Genomic DNA, 17,685 nt, shown 5'->3' with positions numbered 1-17,685 from the left:
GTTTTACGCTCAATTTACACGTTTTGTACACTACCCTATCTCGACTACTTTTGTTTCCGTGCACTTGAAGCTAAATCATCCTGAGCAAGATTGTTTTTCCCACTGCCGATCTCATTCAACCTTAGCCTAAAAAGCAAGGTCCGCTTCGGTCAATTTGAGAAGTCGGAGATTGCATTACGTTGATAACACTTGTCTGCACTTACATGCCTAAATAATTCATCTCGAAAATGATTCTATGATGTTTGGCAAATTGGACCGTGCTCCCTATTTTGTGACTTCTTTTAGCACGACTGCGCTTTTTTCCCGGCTCAAACGAATTTCTTTCGCATAAATTTTACATCTACCCATACAGTCGACAGTCACTAATGGCGGAAGCTTATATATTACACCTGACACTGTTGCTATTCATATTTCTACAACACAGCTCTAATTTACATGCAAGCGTAATTCATGTTTTTATCTTATAGGTCTAAATTTTCAGTGAAGCCTTTGCAGTTTTAACTCTAAACAGTATTTTGTTGTTTAAGAACCAAAATGTTACGCAACGGTGTTTCTCCTAATATTTTATTTATGTTACGGTTTTGTATAGCACAAAAACTTTAATGATACCAGTATAAAAGAAATATTTTCCTTTTGGAAACACAAAGATTACATCCGCCTAGAACAGGGGTCGCCAACCCGCGGCTCCGGAGCCGCATGTGGCTCTTTGATCCCTCTTATGCGGCTCAGTTTTTGAATTTACTAAATGTTGTACATTTGAATAAAAATTATGTGACGATTATGCCGAACACGAAAATTGAAGTGCAGTAGCATGACTGTACTCGCTTGTTGTAGTTACCTGCAACCCCATCTCTATACCATCAAACAGTCTGAAAGTCTGAAAGAGGCAAACTGGCGGCGCGCAGGTTAATACGCAATATGAGACAATACTATTTTTGTTTGCAGTGTGTGTGCGCGCGTAACAATAGCTCTTTGTTAATTGTTACGTAACAAACGCGTTAACAAAGGAATACAAATCTGCAAAAACAGAATATGCAACGCTACGTAAAGTTGTTTTCTCTGCTGACGAGACTAGTATACCAGTGTGTCTAATATGCAATGAAACACTAGCTAACAACAAAAAGTCGAATGTCATAAGACTAAAAACGTTTTGCATTTTATTTTAAATTTTAAAACGACTTTGTGGCTCCCAGTGTTTTTTTTACTACGTGAAACTGGTCCGAGTGGCTCTTTGAGTAGTAAAGGTTGGCGACCTCTGGCCTAGAAATGTTGGTAATAAATTTAAATCCTGCCAGTGTTTTGCATACTTCGATTGATAACCATGACGGCTTTCAGCGGTGTGGGTATTTTTAGCTGGAGAATCTGGCTGGTTTTAGGCTTAGCTTAGGCCTACACATTTTCACTTGTTTACAGCTGTTGTTTTTCGTAGAAATAGGGTTTAAGGAAGGAATTACCCCCAACTTGACAAATTCTGGGATTTGAAATTCAAGTCAAGCGACAAAATTGTTGCCAGATCATCGTTAGTTTTGTAATATAAACCCGTGGAAACATGCCGAAAAACTTGTTTCAAAACAAAAATGCAAACTTATACATTATACATTAAACTTATACATTCGCAAATTGTACGAAACTTGCTTTATATTCTGTATGCTAAAGATAAACATACATTCATAACTGGGATCAGCCTCAAAGCGTTCATGCAGACCAGCGATCACGGCACACTTAGTCTACAAATAAATCACTATTGAAGGCGTCATAACAAATCAAAAAAATCATACTATCTTTTACAGTTTCCTAGGCCTATTTAAAAAGCATGTTTGTTCTGATCAAGTTTCACAAAAAACATGCACCTCACCAAGTACTACAAGACATACTCAAACTTTCATTTCAAGTATGCGACGTTATATAATCGCGAAATCTGCAACCTTGGTCTTTTTGTAAGGTCGCAAGCAGCACTTTTTGTAAGGTCGAACAAGGGTGACAGGCAGTTGCAATGTAGGCTACCATGTCTAATTAAAGGACACTTAGATTGTGATGTTAGGTCAAGGCAGTGGTGGGATTCGGCCGGTTTGCACCGGTTCTGTAGAACCGTCTCACCAAATTTTATGAGATCAGCGAACCGGTTAGCATTACTGGTTACTGTCAATGGTTTTTTTGTAACAGAACCGGCGGAAAAATATGACTTTTGTGATAGAACCGACTGACAAAAAATGTGAACTGGGTCAAGGTTATTCTTTGTAATTTGTGAGGGACAGGGTTATTAAAAATTGTCTTGATTTCTCTCGCTAAGATGAGCACCGTTAAATAAAATTGACATTTCCGTCCACCTGGTTAAGTCTGCAAGCTGAAATGCTCATGCTGCTGTATTTGCTGTGGCATATTTGGACCATTTGGCAGTTTTTATTTTAAGCTGCAAACGTCATATAGTACTGTATTGAAATATTGCGCATTGAAACACTTCATAGATTGTAAATAAGTACTACTTAGCGTGTCTTATATAGATTATAATTTTTTTTTTTTAATTTACGAAAAAAACACATCAATTGCACCATAATCAGCCCGGCTTTCCAACCCATGAATACAAGTATTTTGTGTTTTGTAAATGCGTTTTGGCAACTTATGTGAAATGCATTAAAAAAACATTTTTTGTTAAATATTTTTTGTCCATGCGTAGGTGATAATTTTAGCGTATATAAAATAATAATATGACTGCTTGTTATGGTTAATTTTTAATATGATTTTGATGAAATTATGGTTGCAGGTGGCAGGAAAAATATGCGGTCTTCCTCGACGTTTGCTGAATTTAGGTGGATCCAAACTTTTTTCTTGCAAAAACATAGTTTTGTTTTTAGTTTGTCTCTCATTTAGTCAACTTAGCACTTGTTAAGATTTAAATTTTAATGCGTAGATCTTTTGCAGACTTTGGTTGTTAAATTGTAAAGGCGGTGCAAGATATCGTTTTTCATGTGTGGTATACAATACATTTTAATGGGTTGAATGGTTTGTCTTGCCTGTTATATTTATTTACCACTAGCAATGCAGTTTAGTAATAAAACGGCTAAACTAAAAGAAAAATAAATAACTTTTGTATTTATGAGGTTTCCATGTAGTCTCCCCAAAAAAACTACCCAGAAAAAAGAAAGCTACTTGATTTAATACATCTAATTAAAGTGTAAATTATTGTGAACAAGGTCCATTGATGGAAATTCTGTCATATGAGACTTTGAGTTTTTTCCTGAAACATTGTGTTTAAAATTTCTGTTTTTGAAAAACATAAAAGTTACTAAGAAATTGATGAATCCTAAACAGATAAACCATTAAACTTTAAAAAATATTCTTTGTTTTAAAGCTTAGGCCATTCTGTCTTGTGACATTACTTAAAATCTGCCTCAAAATGGCTATGGGAACATTGCCAGCCTGTGTTGTTGACATTGGAACTGGGTAAGTATTTAATAAATATGTTTAAATTCTTTTTTAAATACTTATATCTTGTTTTTTACAGATACACAAAACTTGGGTATGCAGGAAATACGGAACCCCAATTCATCATGCCTTCATGTAAGAATGGTTATAACATTAGTTATCAGTTAAATTTGTGAAAAAAATATTATTATTGTTGCCTGTATCAACCAAGTATCCATATTTGTTACACTTGTGTGCAAACAAACTGTTTCTTGTTCATCCTTCGTTTTAATATTTTTATCCTAAACTTCATCATGTGAAAATATTTCTGTTTTGAGTTAAGCTGAGTTTAATTTGCTTAAATAAACAATCATAGAAACACAGTTGCTCTAAAGCAACCTTTTTTACTGTGGGGCCAATTACAATTGTCAAAAGTAGATCGCGGGCCGCACCTGTGTATAACACAAGGTGATTTTACTTCGTTGCTTACCAAATATGCTTAAATATAAGTATAATTCGCATTTGATTCTAGCCACATTTTGCCAGGTCGCAGAAGCATCAGGCGCATTAATCTGCTTAAAAATATATAACAATTCGTCTCGTTTGCCGGTACATTTGAAATCTAAGCCTCTAAAGCAGTGGTTCCCAAACTTTTTTCTTTTAAGGCGCATTTTAGAAAAAACAAAAATTATTTGGCGCACTTCGAACATTTGAATAATTTTTTTAGCTGATAAAGGCACTAACTCTGAGGTCATAAAGCCGCTATACAGGTCACTTTCATAGTTAAATAGCCTAGTTTAACATCTCAGAGACGTGGAGCATGTTGGCCTAGTGGTCTAAGCACCTGGTACTGCTACTCTACTTGATTGATTTTAATTTCAATATTTTTTGCGGCACACCTAATGACATCTGGCGGCACACCAGTGTGCCGCGGCGCATAGTTTGGGAACCACTGCAAGTATCTAACTTGTCGGAAATAGCTGCACGCTGCTGAGGTATTGTAAAGCGCAACAAATTAAAGGGCACAATTGGTGGAAAGATGGTAAACATGCTGTGGCTACACCGTTACTACAAAGTGTAATCTAATATTTGATTATAATATATATATATCTTGTTTGTGATTATGCAGGCATTGCTGTCAAAGAGTCCGCTTCAGTTGGTTCAAAAGTAGCAAAGGGTGTAGATGACTTGGATTTTTTCATTGGTGACGAAGCACAAGACAAACCCAACTATTCTGTGAAGGTTTGTCAAGTTTTGTTTTGCTGATTTCCAATGCAAAAAAGTGCCATTGGCCCAGCAACTTATGTTAGCCTTAACACACTTCTGTTTGCCTTTCGTTTTCGATACCAACGTTTGATACTGAAGGCCGGCTTACACTATAAGAATACAGGCAACTTTTTGCCAATACGTACTTCAGACAGCACAAAATCAGGAAAAAAATCCGCCAGATTACTTATTTTTTTCGCTATCTGTGGAGATCACATTTTCCGCATTTGTGTGTACGTGCATGTACCCCCACCATGGCAGATAAATTGGCTAGTGATATACAACTAAATACAACATTATATTTAAGTAATCGTTATGGAAGGTACATACACATGGTACTCGGTATCGGTGCTCGGTTCAAAATCTGGTATCGTCCCATCACTTTAAAATACCCAATGTTGTTATTTTGTTGTTGACAGATCCCACCATTAAATTAAAGTCTGTTTTTGTAATGGCTAACATTGTTAAGTTGAATATGTAAAAGTGTAATAGACCTTTTCAAACTACAAACTGTTGCATAACAATCAGTCAGATAACCTTATACTTATCTGCAGTGGCCAGTTCGCCATGGTATTGTTGAGGATTGGGATCTGATGGAAAAATTTATGGAACAAATTATTTTCAAATACATGAGATCTGAACCAGAAGATCATCATTTTTTGATGGTTAGTAACAAACTGTTCTTAAATAGTTTATTTCCTGACAAAATGATGAAATATCCAAACTTGATTAGTCATTGCAGTGAGTATACAGACTTGCTTGGACCTTAATGTGTTCAATACACAAAGCTTTATTTGTAGTAAGGTATATTTCTGCACAGTGATGAGTTGCACATGCTTCTGTGTAGAATACTCTGTTTGTGTTCTGCACAGCTGATGTCATTTTATGATGACCGCAACAGTGCACAGGGGCCATCTGAGTGCTTTAGAAACTCTTTTTTTCTTTTCTTCTAGTTATTTGTATAATATAGATCATAAAGTGTAGTATTTGTTTCTGCCATTGCCATCCACACTTAGTGTCAGTGTTGTAATTAAGAGCGTGTCAAGTCATATGCAAACAATATATATGATGCTATTTTGTGAGTATTTCATGTTAAAAAAATTTGTGTAAGGTCAATATGTCACTTTGTACTTTATCTTATGTAGTTTTTTTCACGACAAACAATAACACTTATTAAGAATGTTTCAACCATCCGTTATGTATGCTTAGTTAAAATACAAGGTTATTGGATATTACTGATTTGTACTTTAGACTCAGTTTTATGTTTTACCACTGCATTTCATTTGCAGACTGAACCTCCACTAAATACCCCAGAAAATCGTGAATACCTTGCTGAGATCATGTTTGAATCATTTAACGTTCCCGGTCTTTATATTGCAGTCCAGGTAAGTTTAAAGAAAAGTTGTTTAAGATGCTGTTCAAGTAAATGAAAAATTGTACTGGTGCTACATCCAAAAATAACCAAAATATTTTCTGTATTGTGTTATTTAATCCAATACATACTCAACAAGTCTATTGCCATACGATGCATTAGCATTTAGATCTGTTAAACTGTATATGAGTCACTAACAAAACAAAATTTAAAACACTGCCTTGACAATACCGATATCATGTATTTGGAGATCGCATTTACTTAGTTATAAGCTGCATTGATTGTTTGCCTCCGTTGAAGTGTTAAGAAATTTATGTTGATCATGTAAAGGTGCAAATATAAAGTGTATTAAATTTGTGTCCAAATACAGGTGGTCTAAAAAAATTGGCATGACTTTAAAACTGTAAGACACATAAACTTTTGGGTAATCTACTTCATAAATAATGGTTTGTTCAATTTCCATCAGTGACTTAACTTGCAATTTTTTTAGGCTGTGCTTGCTCTTGCTGCATCTTGGACCTCTCGATCAGTTGGTGATCGTGTCTTGACAGGAACCGTGATCGACAGTGGCGATGGAGTGACCCACGTTATTCCTGTTGTAAGTATATATGTATCCCGCCCTAACATATAAACCAAGCTTCGGTTCTTGTTAGAAAACATTGTGTAAAATGGTTAAAACATTACTGAAATGCTTGTCTTTTTTGATACAACAATAACATTAAGGATTGCCCTACATTCTACTGGAATAAAGTTTGTTTGATTTGATAAACTAGAGTAGCCTGAAGTGTCAATGGTTTGTTGATTGGGTCTTTGTGGTATATATGTTATTTATTTGGCTACATAACGACTATATCCTGCTAGCTTGCAGAAGTATAATTGCCCAAACCTGATCTGAAAAAAGTTTAGTCTGTTTGCAAAAATTGCTGTGTCCTACCCTGTTACCATACAACAGGGGTGCACAACTATTTCGCCATGACAGGGGGCATTGCAGTTCCTTATTTCACCAACCGCCATTCTTATATACATGTCTGTGGTAGCACAAACTCATTTCTGCGGCGGCGGCATAAGGCCATATGGCTGCTGGTTGTGTGCCTCATCAATTTAAAAATAATTGATAATTATCATGCAAGGGCTCAAAACGGTGCTATAAGGAAAGAAATGGCACACACTGACATTATTTTGTTGTTGTTATTCAGGCTGAAGGTTATGTGATTGGAAGTTGTATCAAGCATATTCCCATCGCTGGTCGTGACATCACCTACTTCATTCAGCAACTTCTGAGAGAGCGAGAGACCGGAATCCCACCCGAGCAATCCATGGAAGTTGCCAAAGCTGTCAAGGTGTTTATCTTATATTTCAAGTTTTAAAGTGGTTCACTGCCATAAAGTAAAGCATTGCTCTTCAAGCTTTCATCTCCAATGAACCAAGTCTTAGAATATTCAGAACAATAATGTTTTCTGTTGAGATTTACAATCCCCATTCAGTTAAACCAGTGGTTCCCAACCTTTTTGTAGTCACGGACCCCTTTTATAAATGTCATAGGTTTGCGGACCCCCAACATAATTTAAGTCTTTCTATGTTTTTCACTTCTTGCATTATACATTATTATACGTTTGCTTTTTGAGGCAGCATTTTAATCAACCTTCACAGTCCTCGCGAAGCCCAGGTTGGGAACCACTGAGTTAAACAAACTATGCCTTTAACCGGCGCATGCTTAACTGGATGCAGATGTACTTTGTATGTTCAGGGACAAACAACCAGATTGAGGTGGTCGGCATTGAGTAGAAAAGTAAAAAAACATGACATGACAACCTGAAACAATCTTATGACCCAATATTTGCAGGCCTCTGAATTAAAAACTGACTTATTGTAATGTAATAGAACCAAATTAACAAGTATGAGTTGCTTCTGTTCATATAACAGCAACGTTTTTTTCCTCTAGTGTTTTTACTCGGTTTTTGTATGTTGAATTTAAAAGGCATATTATAGTTTTTAATTTTTACCCTTATCAGTCAGCATATTTAATGTAGATTCAAAGTTTAGTTTTTTTGCAAAGCACAGTGATGAGTTGCACATGCTTCTGTGTAGAATACTCTGTTTGTGTTCTGCACAGCTGATGTCATTATATGATGACCGCAACAGTGCACAGGGGCCATCTGAGTGCTCTAGAAATAAAATTAATTATATATATTAAATCTGAAAAAATGTTTTGGTCTAAATTTTCTTGAACTTTTTTAAATTTAAAAAACTGTAAACATTATTGTTGTTTATCTAGGAGCGATTTTGTTACATTTGTCCTGACATTGCCAAGGAGTTTGCAAAATACGAGGCTGACCCTAAAAAGTGGATCAAAGTCTACGAAGGATTGAATTCTGTTACCAGACAGAAGTTTAACATTGACATTGGCCATGAGCGTTTCCTGGGACCTGAAATCTTTTTCCATCCAGAGGTATGTAGTTGTATACTTATGACTGTTAATTTCTGAGAACTGCGAAACAAAAACTCGTTTACAAAACAACAAAATGTAAAGAAAAATCCGTAAGATCAGAAACTTCTTTGTAAATTGGTTTTTTTCAGACACAACCAGCACTAGGGACAATTTTAAAGTTGACATACAGATGCTAACTGCTGCTTTGAGTTTTTGACTCGTCGTAGCTATAATAGATATCACAGAAAAGTTTGTAGTGAGATAGTGAGACTTATATTTTCTTTGTTACATCTTTTTACAATCTAACATGAATTTCTTCCCTATGTTAGGATATGTTGAAACTTTGCAAACGCATAAACTTTTTAACTGGCACCATTATTGGAGTGGTTTGCTACATAAAGCTTGAAATATTAATTTGCTTTTCAGTTTTCCAACCCTGACTTCACCAATCCTATCTCAACCGTTGTTGATGACGTCATACAGAATTGCCCGATTGACGTCAGGCGTCCATTGTACAAGGTTTGTGCATTTTAAAATTGCTTCTGAAAAGCCTTTAATTCTTCTCATTGGTTTCTAAACTGGGCTCTATTACACCCCATATGTGCAACAAATCAGTGATTTGGCAAAATTTATCAATAGAAAAAGTAGTATAAAATGACATGGCCTTTATTTAATGGTTAAGAACAGCTGCCATGAAAAAGGCAGGCAACAGTGCTTGTGATTCGAATTCGGCGGGTTCACTGCTGAGCCTGTGTAGCTCGGTTGGTGGAGCGTGAGTCCCGGAAAGACTCCTGTTGTGGGTTCGAATCCCACCGCAGGCTAGATTTTTCTTATTGAGCCTGTCGTACTATGATTTAGTAAAGGAGTAAACAAGAAAATAATTTTGACATCCTTGGATCCCTTACAATTTTGTTACCTCTTATTCAATGCAGAACGTAGTCCTCAGTGGTGGTTCAACAATGTTCAAGGATTTTGGTCGTAGAGTCCAGCGAGATTTGAAAAGAATCGTTGATGCAAGACTCAATATTTCCAAGCAACTCAGTTCTGGAACAATTACAGTCAGTTATAATAAGATTTTTGTAACATGTCCACTGTCAATTCTAACTCAAACATTTTTTGTGCAGCCCAAACCCATGGAAGTGCAAGTTATTTCACACAGCATGCAACGTTATGCAGTATGGTTTGGTGGATCTATGCTTGCCTCCACTGTAAGTGTCTATGTATGATTTTTTTCCAATCAAGTAAAACTCTAACAAACAAACAGACATTTTGCCGTCCAGATAAATAGTGTGCACTACATGAACAACTATGTTCTTGGGTCCAAACCATTGGGTCCGTTTTCTTTTCTATTCTTGTAGTTTGGTATAGAAAAATCTATTTCCGAGGCGGGCTAAAGTTAAATAAACCGGACTTGATTCGGGTCGGATTTCACATTCGGCCTTATATGTACCGCAATTTTACCAACTTTCGGGTCCAATTTGGACTTTGTTTCAAAAAATTCAGGTTCGGACCGGGTTTTGTACATAAACCTCCCAGTTGTAGACCCGCTTGCAACTGAAGACAATCTCTAATCGTTACCATGTATATATTTCCACAGGCCGAGTTTTACAAGGTATGTCACACAAAAGCCGATTACGACGAACGTGGGCCCAGTATCTGTCGCTATAATCCCGTCTTCGGCACAATGCAGTGATCTTTATCCAGTTTTTCCAAATCATCATTCACAAAAAAGCAGTCGGAAGCAAATCGGCGGTGATTCCCCCAACCACCTAGGTGGTTTCCCCGACTCAGCACTATGTATGCACTTAGCTGATTTGCCTTTCAAATGCTCAATTTTTGGTATTCGGTTTCAAAACATATATTGTCACTGCTGTTTTACGTTTATCATATTGTTTTCGCGTGCCTATTTCTTCGGCTATGGAGCGCACTATCCTAAGGATATGCTACCCTGTACATAAGCTGCGTTTAAAATGCCCCTATACGGATCTATTGTGAACATTATGCTTTTTGTGTAGTTAATTCCTTGAAATTTTACGCACATTTTTACAACCGCTAGGCGTCACTAAAGATCAGGTATTTATTACTTTCAAACCAAAAACAAACATGTAGTTTTTAAGACGAAATTAATCGTGTGAATTGTTAGCCTACGTTACGATAATTTCACTCGTATTGGTGATTTATCGCTCAACAGTTAAATCGACATTTAATCCAGATCGTTGTGAATGTAAGGACACTGTATTCTCTCTTTTAGCGCCACGTGACCTTTAGTGACCTTTCAATCGTCAGTGGACCACGTACGAGATTTGCGCAATAAATTAACATCATAATCGAATTTGTTGTAGCCTAACCTTGAAAACCATGTGCAATATGGCAGTGATGACAAATCGGTTACAACAAGCTCCCTTTAAGTCAGGGGTTCTTAAACTGGGGGGGGCGCGCCCCCCTAGGGGGGCGTAAAGGGTTCGCAAGGAGGGCGCAGCACAATCTGGCAGCAAAGTTTTAACTTGCAAACAATTGTAAATTAATGCATTGGAATTATGTCGGCGCTGATTTCGAACTTATTGTTTAAAGCAGAGGCGTGCAACATACGGCCCGCGGCACCTATTTTCGTGGCCCGCGCAGACTTCAAATTACTCTATAAATTATGAATACTTTTTACTGTTAGAGCATGGAATGCGGCCATTTGTACACCAACACTGGCATTTTTGACTTTGTACAACGTCACACCCTTATAAGGTTTTAACCACTGTGACGACATATTCCCGTTGTTGCATCATCGTGTGCATTATGAAAGAACAGCCTTTAATGATTCAGTAACAAGATTTATAGGTGCAGTAAATATATTGAGATTTATTCTACGAAACGGTTAGCACATATCCCATTGATCAAAGAGTATTCAAAGAGTTACTTGATTGTGTGCCCCTTTTAAATAAACTGTTGAAAAAATGTATATGTTGCTTAATTGTCTGGCCCTCAGCATTATTTTAACTGTATGTTGTGGCCCACTGCGATAAACAGTTGCACGCCCCTGGTTTAAAGTATAAACGCTTCATTACTCTGAAATGGATGTCCAATTGTATTAACCAAACTTTTCCCACTGCGGGCCGCCGCATAGTTTACATGCCCTAGTGCCGTCTTCTCAAACTTAGCCCATGAGGCGATTTTTATATGGGCGCCACGATATGGTCTTTTTAAAACCCCATTTAAAATCTGTTAAATTGTATAGTTAGTCTCATCTTACAAGGAATGCTTACGTCATAATTGACACAAGAAGGCAATTGTTTGCGCACAATTAACACTTTTTGTTTTGTCTGTGACGTAATAAACTGGGTTTGGATCAATCCTGGGCGTTGCAATCCTTTGAGAGTCGGTAATATTAATTTTACATGTCGTAACAGTAAACTTTCGTAAGGAGTAGATTAAGTTTTGACAGTAACAAAGTTATCAATACGATTTGGCAATCCAAAAATTGGGTCGCGAGCCGGATGAAATGACCTTGCGGGCCGTAGTTTGGTGACCCCTGTACTATATAGTCGGCTGTACATTCTTTATTTGTTCGCAATTTCACATTAGAGATTGCCCTGACTTTGAGTGAATCAACAATTTCTGGGCAACATATGCGTAGTTTAAAAGAATACTGGCAACGTGTCTCTGTGTTCGCAAAAGCCTACTTTTTCGCAACTTATCAGTGTTGAAGTGGCTTTTTCCAACGTTCGGAACTAAATTGACAGTAGCTTAAAGCGGACCTACCATGTATGTTGTTTCCAAAAAACAAGACAAGCATCATTAGTGCTAACGTTTTTTAGGGGGGGCGTGAGAATAAATAATTAGTGTAAAGTGGGGCGCGACCGAAAAAGTTTAAGAACCCCTGCTTTAAGTGGTGAATTGGTTGTTTCTGATAGCTCTGAGCCAGAACTGGAAAAATCAATCCTGTTTTGTGATTGTGGATAAGAAAACTGCAGGATTTTGACAAAACAACACATTGAGTTTGGACTTGAATTGCGTGATTGAATTTTGCAAAATTTTGGATTTTTTTGAGATATTTTGGTCAAATCCATCTGCAGCGATGGATGTAAGTACTCCAAACATACTAACCTGTACTAAACGGCCCCGTGAATGGGCCTAGCGTATTATGATTCATAAATGAGTATGTCGTGATCGCTGGTGTGCATAAACGCTTCAGGGCTGATCTCGACACGTGTTTATGTCCACCTTCGCTGTAATAAGCAGAAGACCACCACTTCATTCAGAAAATGGCTTTTTTAGGAATACACACGTTACTAACAATTTTAACGTTTTACAGTTACAGGCATCTAATTCAAATACTTTGGTCAACCTAAAGGCGACTAAGGGTTAAACTCTGGTAAACGGTTATGAGCTCTGAATAAGATCGGTTAGCATTCTGTAATATAAAAAATAAAATGGGAACGTATCGGTTTGCCGAATTAGCGATTTTACAAAAAAAGTGTTGTGATTCGACGGAAACCGTATATCTTTCTGCCACACAACTTCAAAATGCGAAAAGTGTCTTTTGAGTCTAGTTACAGGCCGCAGAGACTGCGAAATCGCAATGCCACAACACAACGTAGCCTACTATTTCGCAAGACGTCATAAAGGTTTCGGCTGGATTTATATCGGTCCACCTGCCTATGTGGTTTCGGCTCCTCGCTACAATAAACTCCACTGATAGGGCCTCGCACGCCATCTTGAACGTCTAAGATTTTATAAAATTTTCCATTGCACTGTTGCCTCTATAAAATAGGGGATTTACCATGTTACTGAAACTGGTTTTGCCCCTTGTGATGAAATAAATCTCACTTAAATTCGAAACCTTGCCACAGTTTCACTGTAGATGCGATTTCTGCTTGCTGAGAACTTTTCTGTGGCTGCTAGATCTCAAAAAACCTCTACTGCATTGAATTTTGCGTTGTCTTTGGTATACAGTAATTAAGAAAGGAAAATGGATAAGCAAGACAAGGCTAATAATGACAACCGTTCGAACCAAGGCAACCCGAATAATGAAAGGTAAGTAGTTGATGTGATATCTGTATTTTTTAGATTTGAGCCCATTTAGATGCTTAATCCTCAAGACAGTTACTAAAATTACACTACAACGCATAACAGCAGTTCCCTTAAATCAGGGGTGGGCAACCTGCGGGCCGCGTGCGGCCCTTCAGTAAAGCTTGTGCGGCCCGCACAGACGCTTGGATTTCAAAAGTACTGGCAAACGAGTCCAATTATTGCATATTTTTGAGCTGATTAATGCGCCTGATGCTAGTTTTCTGCGATCTGGCAAAATGTGGCTAGAATCAAATACGAATTATACTTAGTTAAGCATATTTGGTAAGAAACAAAGCAAAATCACTTTGTGTGATGCACAAGTGCGGCCCTCGATCCAATTTTGACATTTATAATTGGCCCTTCAGTAACAAAGGTTGCCCACCCCTGACTTAAATCGTTTTTTTTTTTTTGAAGTATACATTTTAAATTATTAAATAAACTCTTTGTAACTAACTGCTACTGATATGATATGCCATAGTGCTTATTTTCTATGCTTCATGAAATCTTTATTCTTTTGTTTTTATGCAGACATCAAGGCCACTCGCCTAATTATCAGGGCGAAGGCACCAAAGCAGATTTGGACAACCATTCCAACCAAAAGAATCGAAACAACCCAAAGTATAACAATGAAAATGAATTGCGTTATTCGACAATAAACTTTATTATGTTTTTGTTTTTACAGTTACCAAGCTCCCAAACAGAAATGAAGAAAAGAATAGAAATGTTTTGTGTGTGTTGTGTTGATTACTTAAACTTTAACCTCGTATAAATTTAAACTATTCCAGGATATGCTGTTTCGATTTTATGTGCCCGTAAGCATATTTTGGCACTTGCTATATGTTTTATGGTAAATTTTTGTGTTGATGGAAATTCGGAATAAAACCTGTCAAAATTAAGATGTTGTTGACAAAAAGTGCAACTTGTTTAAATGCGTCGTCGCAGACCGAAATAATTTCCTAAAAAGTCAAAGCTACACGAAACATTCGCTTTTATTAAAGCATAATCAGTATTTATTGACATGTTTGGTTTCAAAACCGTAAAGACTCGCCCAAATATTTTTCACCAGTCTAACAGAACGAAGCCGTAGCAAATAGGTCAACCAGAATAAAATTGTTCAAGTATATTTTGAATCATACCGCCTGACTACGCAATTGCTATTGTTAGCACGGTGGTGAAATAGGATCAAATTACACTACAGTTCTATTGGCGTAATACAGGGTTGTGCAACCTTTGATACTGTGGGGCCAAATACAATTGCCGAAATTAGTTCGCGGGCCGCACCTGTGTATAACACAAGGTAATTTTTCATCAATCTGCTCAAAAATATATATTAGTTGAACTCGTTTGCCAGGACATTTGAAATCCAAGGGTCTCTGCGGGCCGCACGCCCTTTAATCAAGGGCCGCATTTGGCCCGTTGGCCGCAGGTTGCACACCTTTGTTTTAAAATTCTGTGTTCTAAATCCACATAGACACGCCAAAATAAATTTCTAAAACCACGAACCTATCGCAAATAGGACAACCAGTAAAATTTGTACAAGTCTACTTTTGGAACATCCGTCTGACTACGTCATTGCTAATGTTATCGCAGTTGTGAAATAGGATTAAATTACACTACAGACCTAGTGGCGTAATAGTCTTCAATAGTATAATGAATTGATTTCCCAGCATTTGTTGTGTATTCTTTAATTTGTTTGTTGTAAAGTTTTTAACCTGGACATAATCGAGATCCGAGATGGGTTAATTATGCTTGGCAGAAGTGCAGAGAAGCAACTGGTAACAAACAAAAAATGAAGTAAATCAAAGTGTTTTTAGTTTTGCCATAACACCCAGCAAATGGTGTAAATATCGAGTGGGTGGGGCTAAACTGTATTTGTGTAGGCTACGGTAAGCAAACGAAACTAAGGTATCGACCAATCGAAACCAAAATCTCGCTGATGGAAAATCCCACTGCTATTTTATAATTGCCTGTAACTTCCCGTGATGTGTTTTGACCGCAAATTAATTAAAAATTACCAGGCTACTTCATGTTATTTGTAGTTGCTACTTATGCTAAACCGCCTCACGGTTTTTCAAGTTAAAGCTTATAAATATGAACTTCTAAGCTTATAAATATGAACTGACATTGTGGTGTTGCAAACTGATTTGTTTACAGTGTCGATACATATATATATCCAGTAGTGTCAGCCGGTTCTATCACAAAAGTCATATTTTTGAGCCGGTTCTGTTACAAAAAGTCTATTGACAGTAACCAGTAATGCTAACTGGTTCGCCGATCTCATAAAATTTCATGAGACGGTTCTATAGAGCCGGTGCGAACGGGCTGAATCCCACCACTGTAAATATCCAAACTTAAAACCCTGTATATATCCAAACTTAAACTGTGGACTACATTAAATGTTTGAAAATTTTAGCCTCAAGTTTCTTAAACGTCCTAATTTCTCTAAAAACCAAACAAGATTTTGTGTGTCAAAATATCACGAGGAAAATTGACCCTGCAATCGCCTATAAGTCGTGTATAGGCAGGCGCAATGATGGCTTACAAACAACTATTACAATACATTAATGTGTCTGTCACCCAAGCCCTTTATTACGCCACATAGCATTAAATTACGTCATGTTCGTTCGGCAAAACTCGAGTTTCGCCAGGTAGAGAACACAGTAGCGTTTGTCGCACAACATTTGATTGGCTATAAAAGTCAGCACCAGATTTAGCAATTCGACAGAGAAGCGTTGCTTAGCACACGTTTGGGTTCGTTGTGTGGAGCTGTTAATTGGGCTTTAATTTGAGAGATTAAAAGCTAATGTGTACTTTATGTTTATTGAGTTGCTAAGGATAATTATGCTATGAAGTTTTGTTTGTATATTTAGTTCTTTGAAAGCGTGCTTTTTCGGTGTGCAATTAAAATCAGAATTAGTTATGCTTATTTGACGTTGAATGTGCGTTTAGTTTCACCAACACTAACTAATTTTCTATGTTAAACTATTTTTGCTAGTCGCAGAATTAGCATTCAAGTACAGGTTTATCACTGAACTGAAAGTTATTTTGTTTCTACATTTGCTTGTTAAACCAAATCTACAAAATGGACAAAGCCAGCAACGACAACAAATCAAACCAATGCAACCCAAATAATGATAGGTAACTTTTACTTTTACTATACTGTTTAAGCTAGCATATCTTACGTTTGTAATGTGTGTTCTTTAAATACAAGTTCTCTGGCCATTTTTGCACTTGTTTAAAAGACTTAATGCTAAAACGGCGCGCAAAAATTGGTTGAACAAACTGCATATTGCAGAAACATGGCGTTTATCACCGTTTTGTGTCTAGATACCAGGGTCACCAAGGAAGTTACCAAGGAACTGGTACCAGATCTGATTTGAACAATCATTCAAACCAGATGAACCCCAACAGCAGCAGGTAGGTTATTGCGAGTTAATACAATACAAACGAAACTACATTATGATGACATATTAAAGCCAGGCCGTTATTTTGACATTACCATTTGTAATGACTGTACATTGGCATGAAAACACTACAGAGAAAGGCTATGGTGCTAACTTCCAGTCTTTTTTGCTGCTTACTACTTTAGTTATCTATTATAACAAATATCCATTTTAATTTTGTTATATTGGACACTAAAAGTTACATTTTTTCTAGTAAATTTTCATGTAGGATTTTTAAATCTTTTGTTGAAGGCAGCTAATTTTTATTTCTTTTTTTTCAGCTACCAAGGAAGCAAGAAGTAACATCTTCGTCTGTCGGTGTCTGTTTTATGTGTATTTGTAATTGATGTATCATAATTTCAACCCTTGGACCAACTAAATTGTTGTTTTTTTGAAATTTTCGTAATCTTTGATTGTCGCAAAAACGATTAGTCGAATGGCTGTAATATTAAAATACTAATACTTTGAGAATACAGTGTGATAAATCTAAATTCGCCATTTTGTATTTCTTTTCTAAAATTTCGGTGTACTGTGTTTTTGGAAAACTAAATCTAAAACGAGAACTGTAGGAATTCATAATTTTATGTGACGAAAAATTGCACCTTTTGTTTCGAAATAAAACATATTACAGTCAATGTTATACATATTAATCTAAAACCTTGGTGCAAGGTACATTTTTTGTTGTGACAAGTCAGTCAACTCGTGAAAATCAA

The 17,685-nt window shown here is 36.8% G+C and overlaps 1 protein-coding gene, 2 long non-coding RNA genes and 2 other non-coding genes across 5 annotated transcripts; all 5 read left to right on the top strand.

Annotated features, from left to right (window-relative positions):
* The first annotated feature begins 3,329 nt into the window (after nt 1–3,329).
* LOC145205668 (actin-related protein 3B-like) lies at nt 3,330–10,800 on the top strand. The gene is made up of 12 exons (XM_080078401.1): nt 3,330–3,441; nt 3,503–3,558; nt 4,532–4,644; nt 5,223–5,333; nt 5,958–6,053; nt 6,531–6,638; nt 7,237–7,380; nt 8,316–8,489; nt 8,895–8,987; nt 9,401–9,526; nt 9,593–9,676; nt 10,066–10,800. The coding sequence occupies exons 1-12, from the start codon at nt 3,395–3,397 to the stop codon at nt 10,159–10,161; spliced, it is 1,248 nt and encodes a 415-aa protein (XP_079934527.1). The 5' UTR covers nt 3,330–3,394; the 3' UTR covers nt 10,162–10,800.
* Nucleotides 5,482–5,593, top strand: LOC145205731 (small nucleolar RNA SNORD67). Its single transcript, XR_013853713.1, has one exon. It is a non-coding gene; the product is annotated as a small nucleolar RNA SNORD67 (small nucleolar RNA).
* On the top strand, nt 8,094–8,206 carry LOC145205732 (small nucleolar RNA SNORD67). Its single transcript, XR_013853714.1, has one exon. It is a non-coding gene; the product is annotated as a small nucleolar RNA SNORD67 (small nucleolar RNA).
* Nucleotides 10,801–13,352: 2,552 nt separating the features above from the next.
* LOC145205669 (uncharacterized) lies at nt 13,353–14,367 on the top strand. Its single transcript, XR_013853698.1, has 3 exons — nt 13,353–13,493; nt 14,058–14,147; nt 14,212–14,367. It is a non-coding gene; the product is annotated as an uncharacterized LOC145205669 (long non-coding RNA).
* A 1,697-nt stretch (nt 14,368–16,064) lies between these two features.
* LOC145204636 (uncharacterized) lies at nt 16,065–17,607 on the top strand. Its single transcript, XR_013853516.1, has 3 exons — nt 16,065–16,667; nt 16,857–16,946; nt 17,254–17,607. It is a non-coding gene; the product is annotated as an uncharacterized LOC145204636 (long non-coding RNA).
* The last annotated feature ends 78 nt before the right edge of the window (nt 17,608–17,685 follow it).

The sequence above is a fragment of the Phallusia mammillata genome, chromosome 8, assembly GCF_965637545.1.
Source record: "Phallusia mammillata chromosome 8, kaPhaMamm4.hap1.1, whole genome shotgun sequence".
In the NCBI taxonomy this organism is placed as follows: domain Eukaryota; kingdom Metazoa; phylum Chordata; class Ascidiacea; order Phlebobranchia; family Ascidiidae; genus Phallusia; species Phallusia mammillata.
The sequence above is the reverse complement of the archived record's forward strand: the minus strand, read 5'-3'. Positions and strand labels throughout refer to the sequence as shown.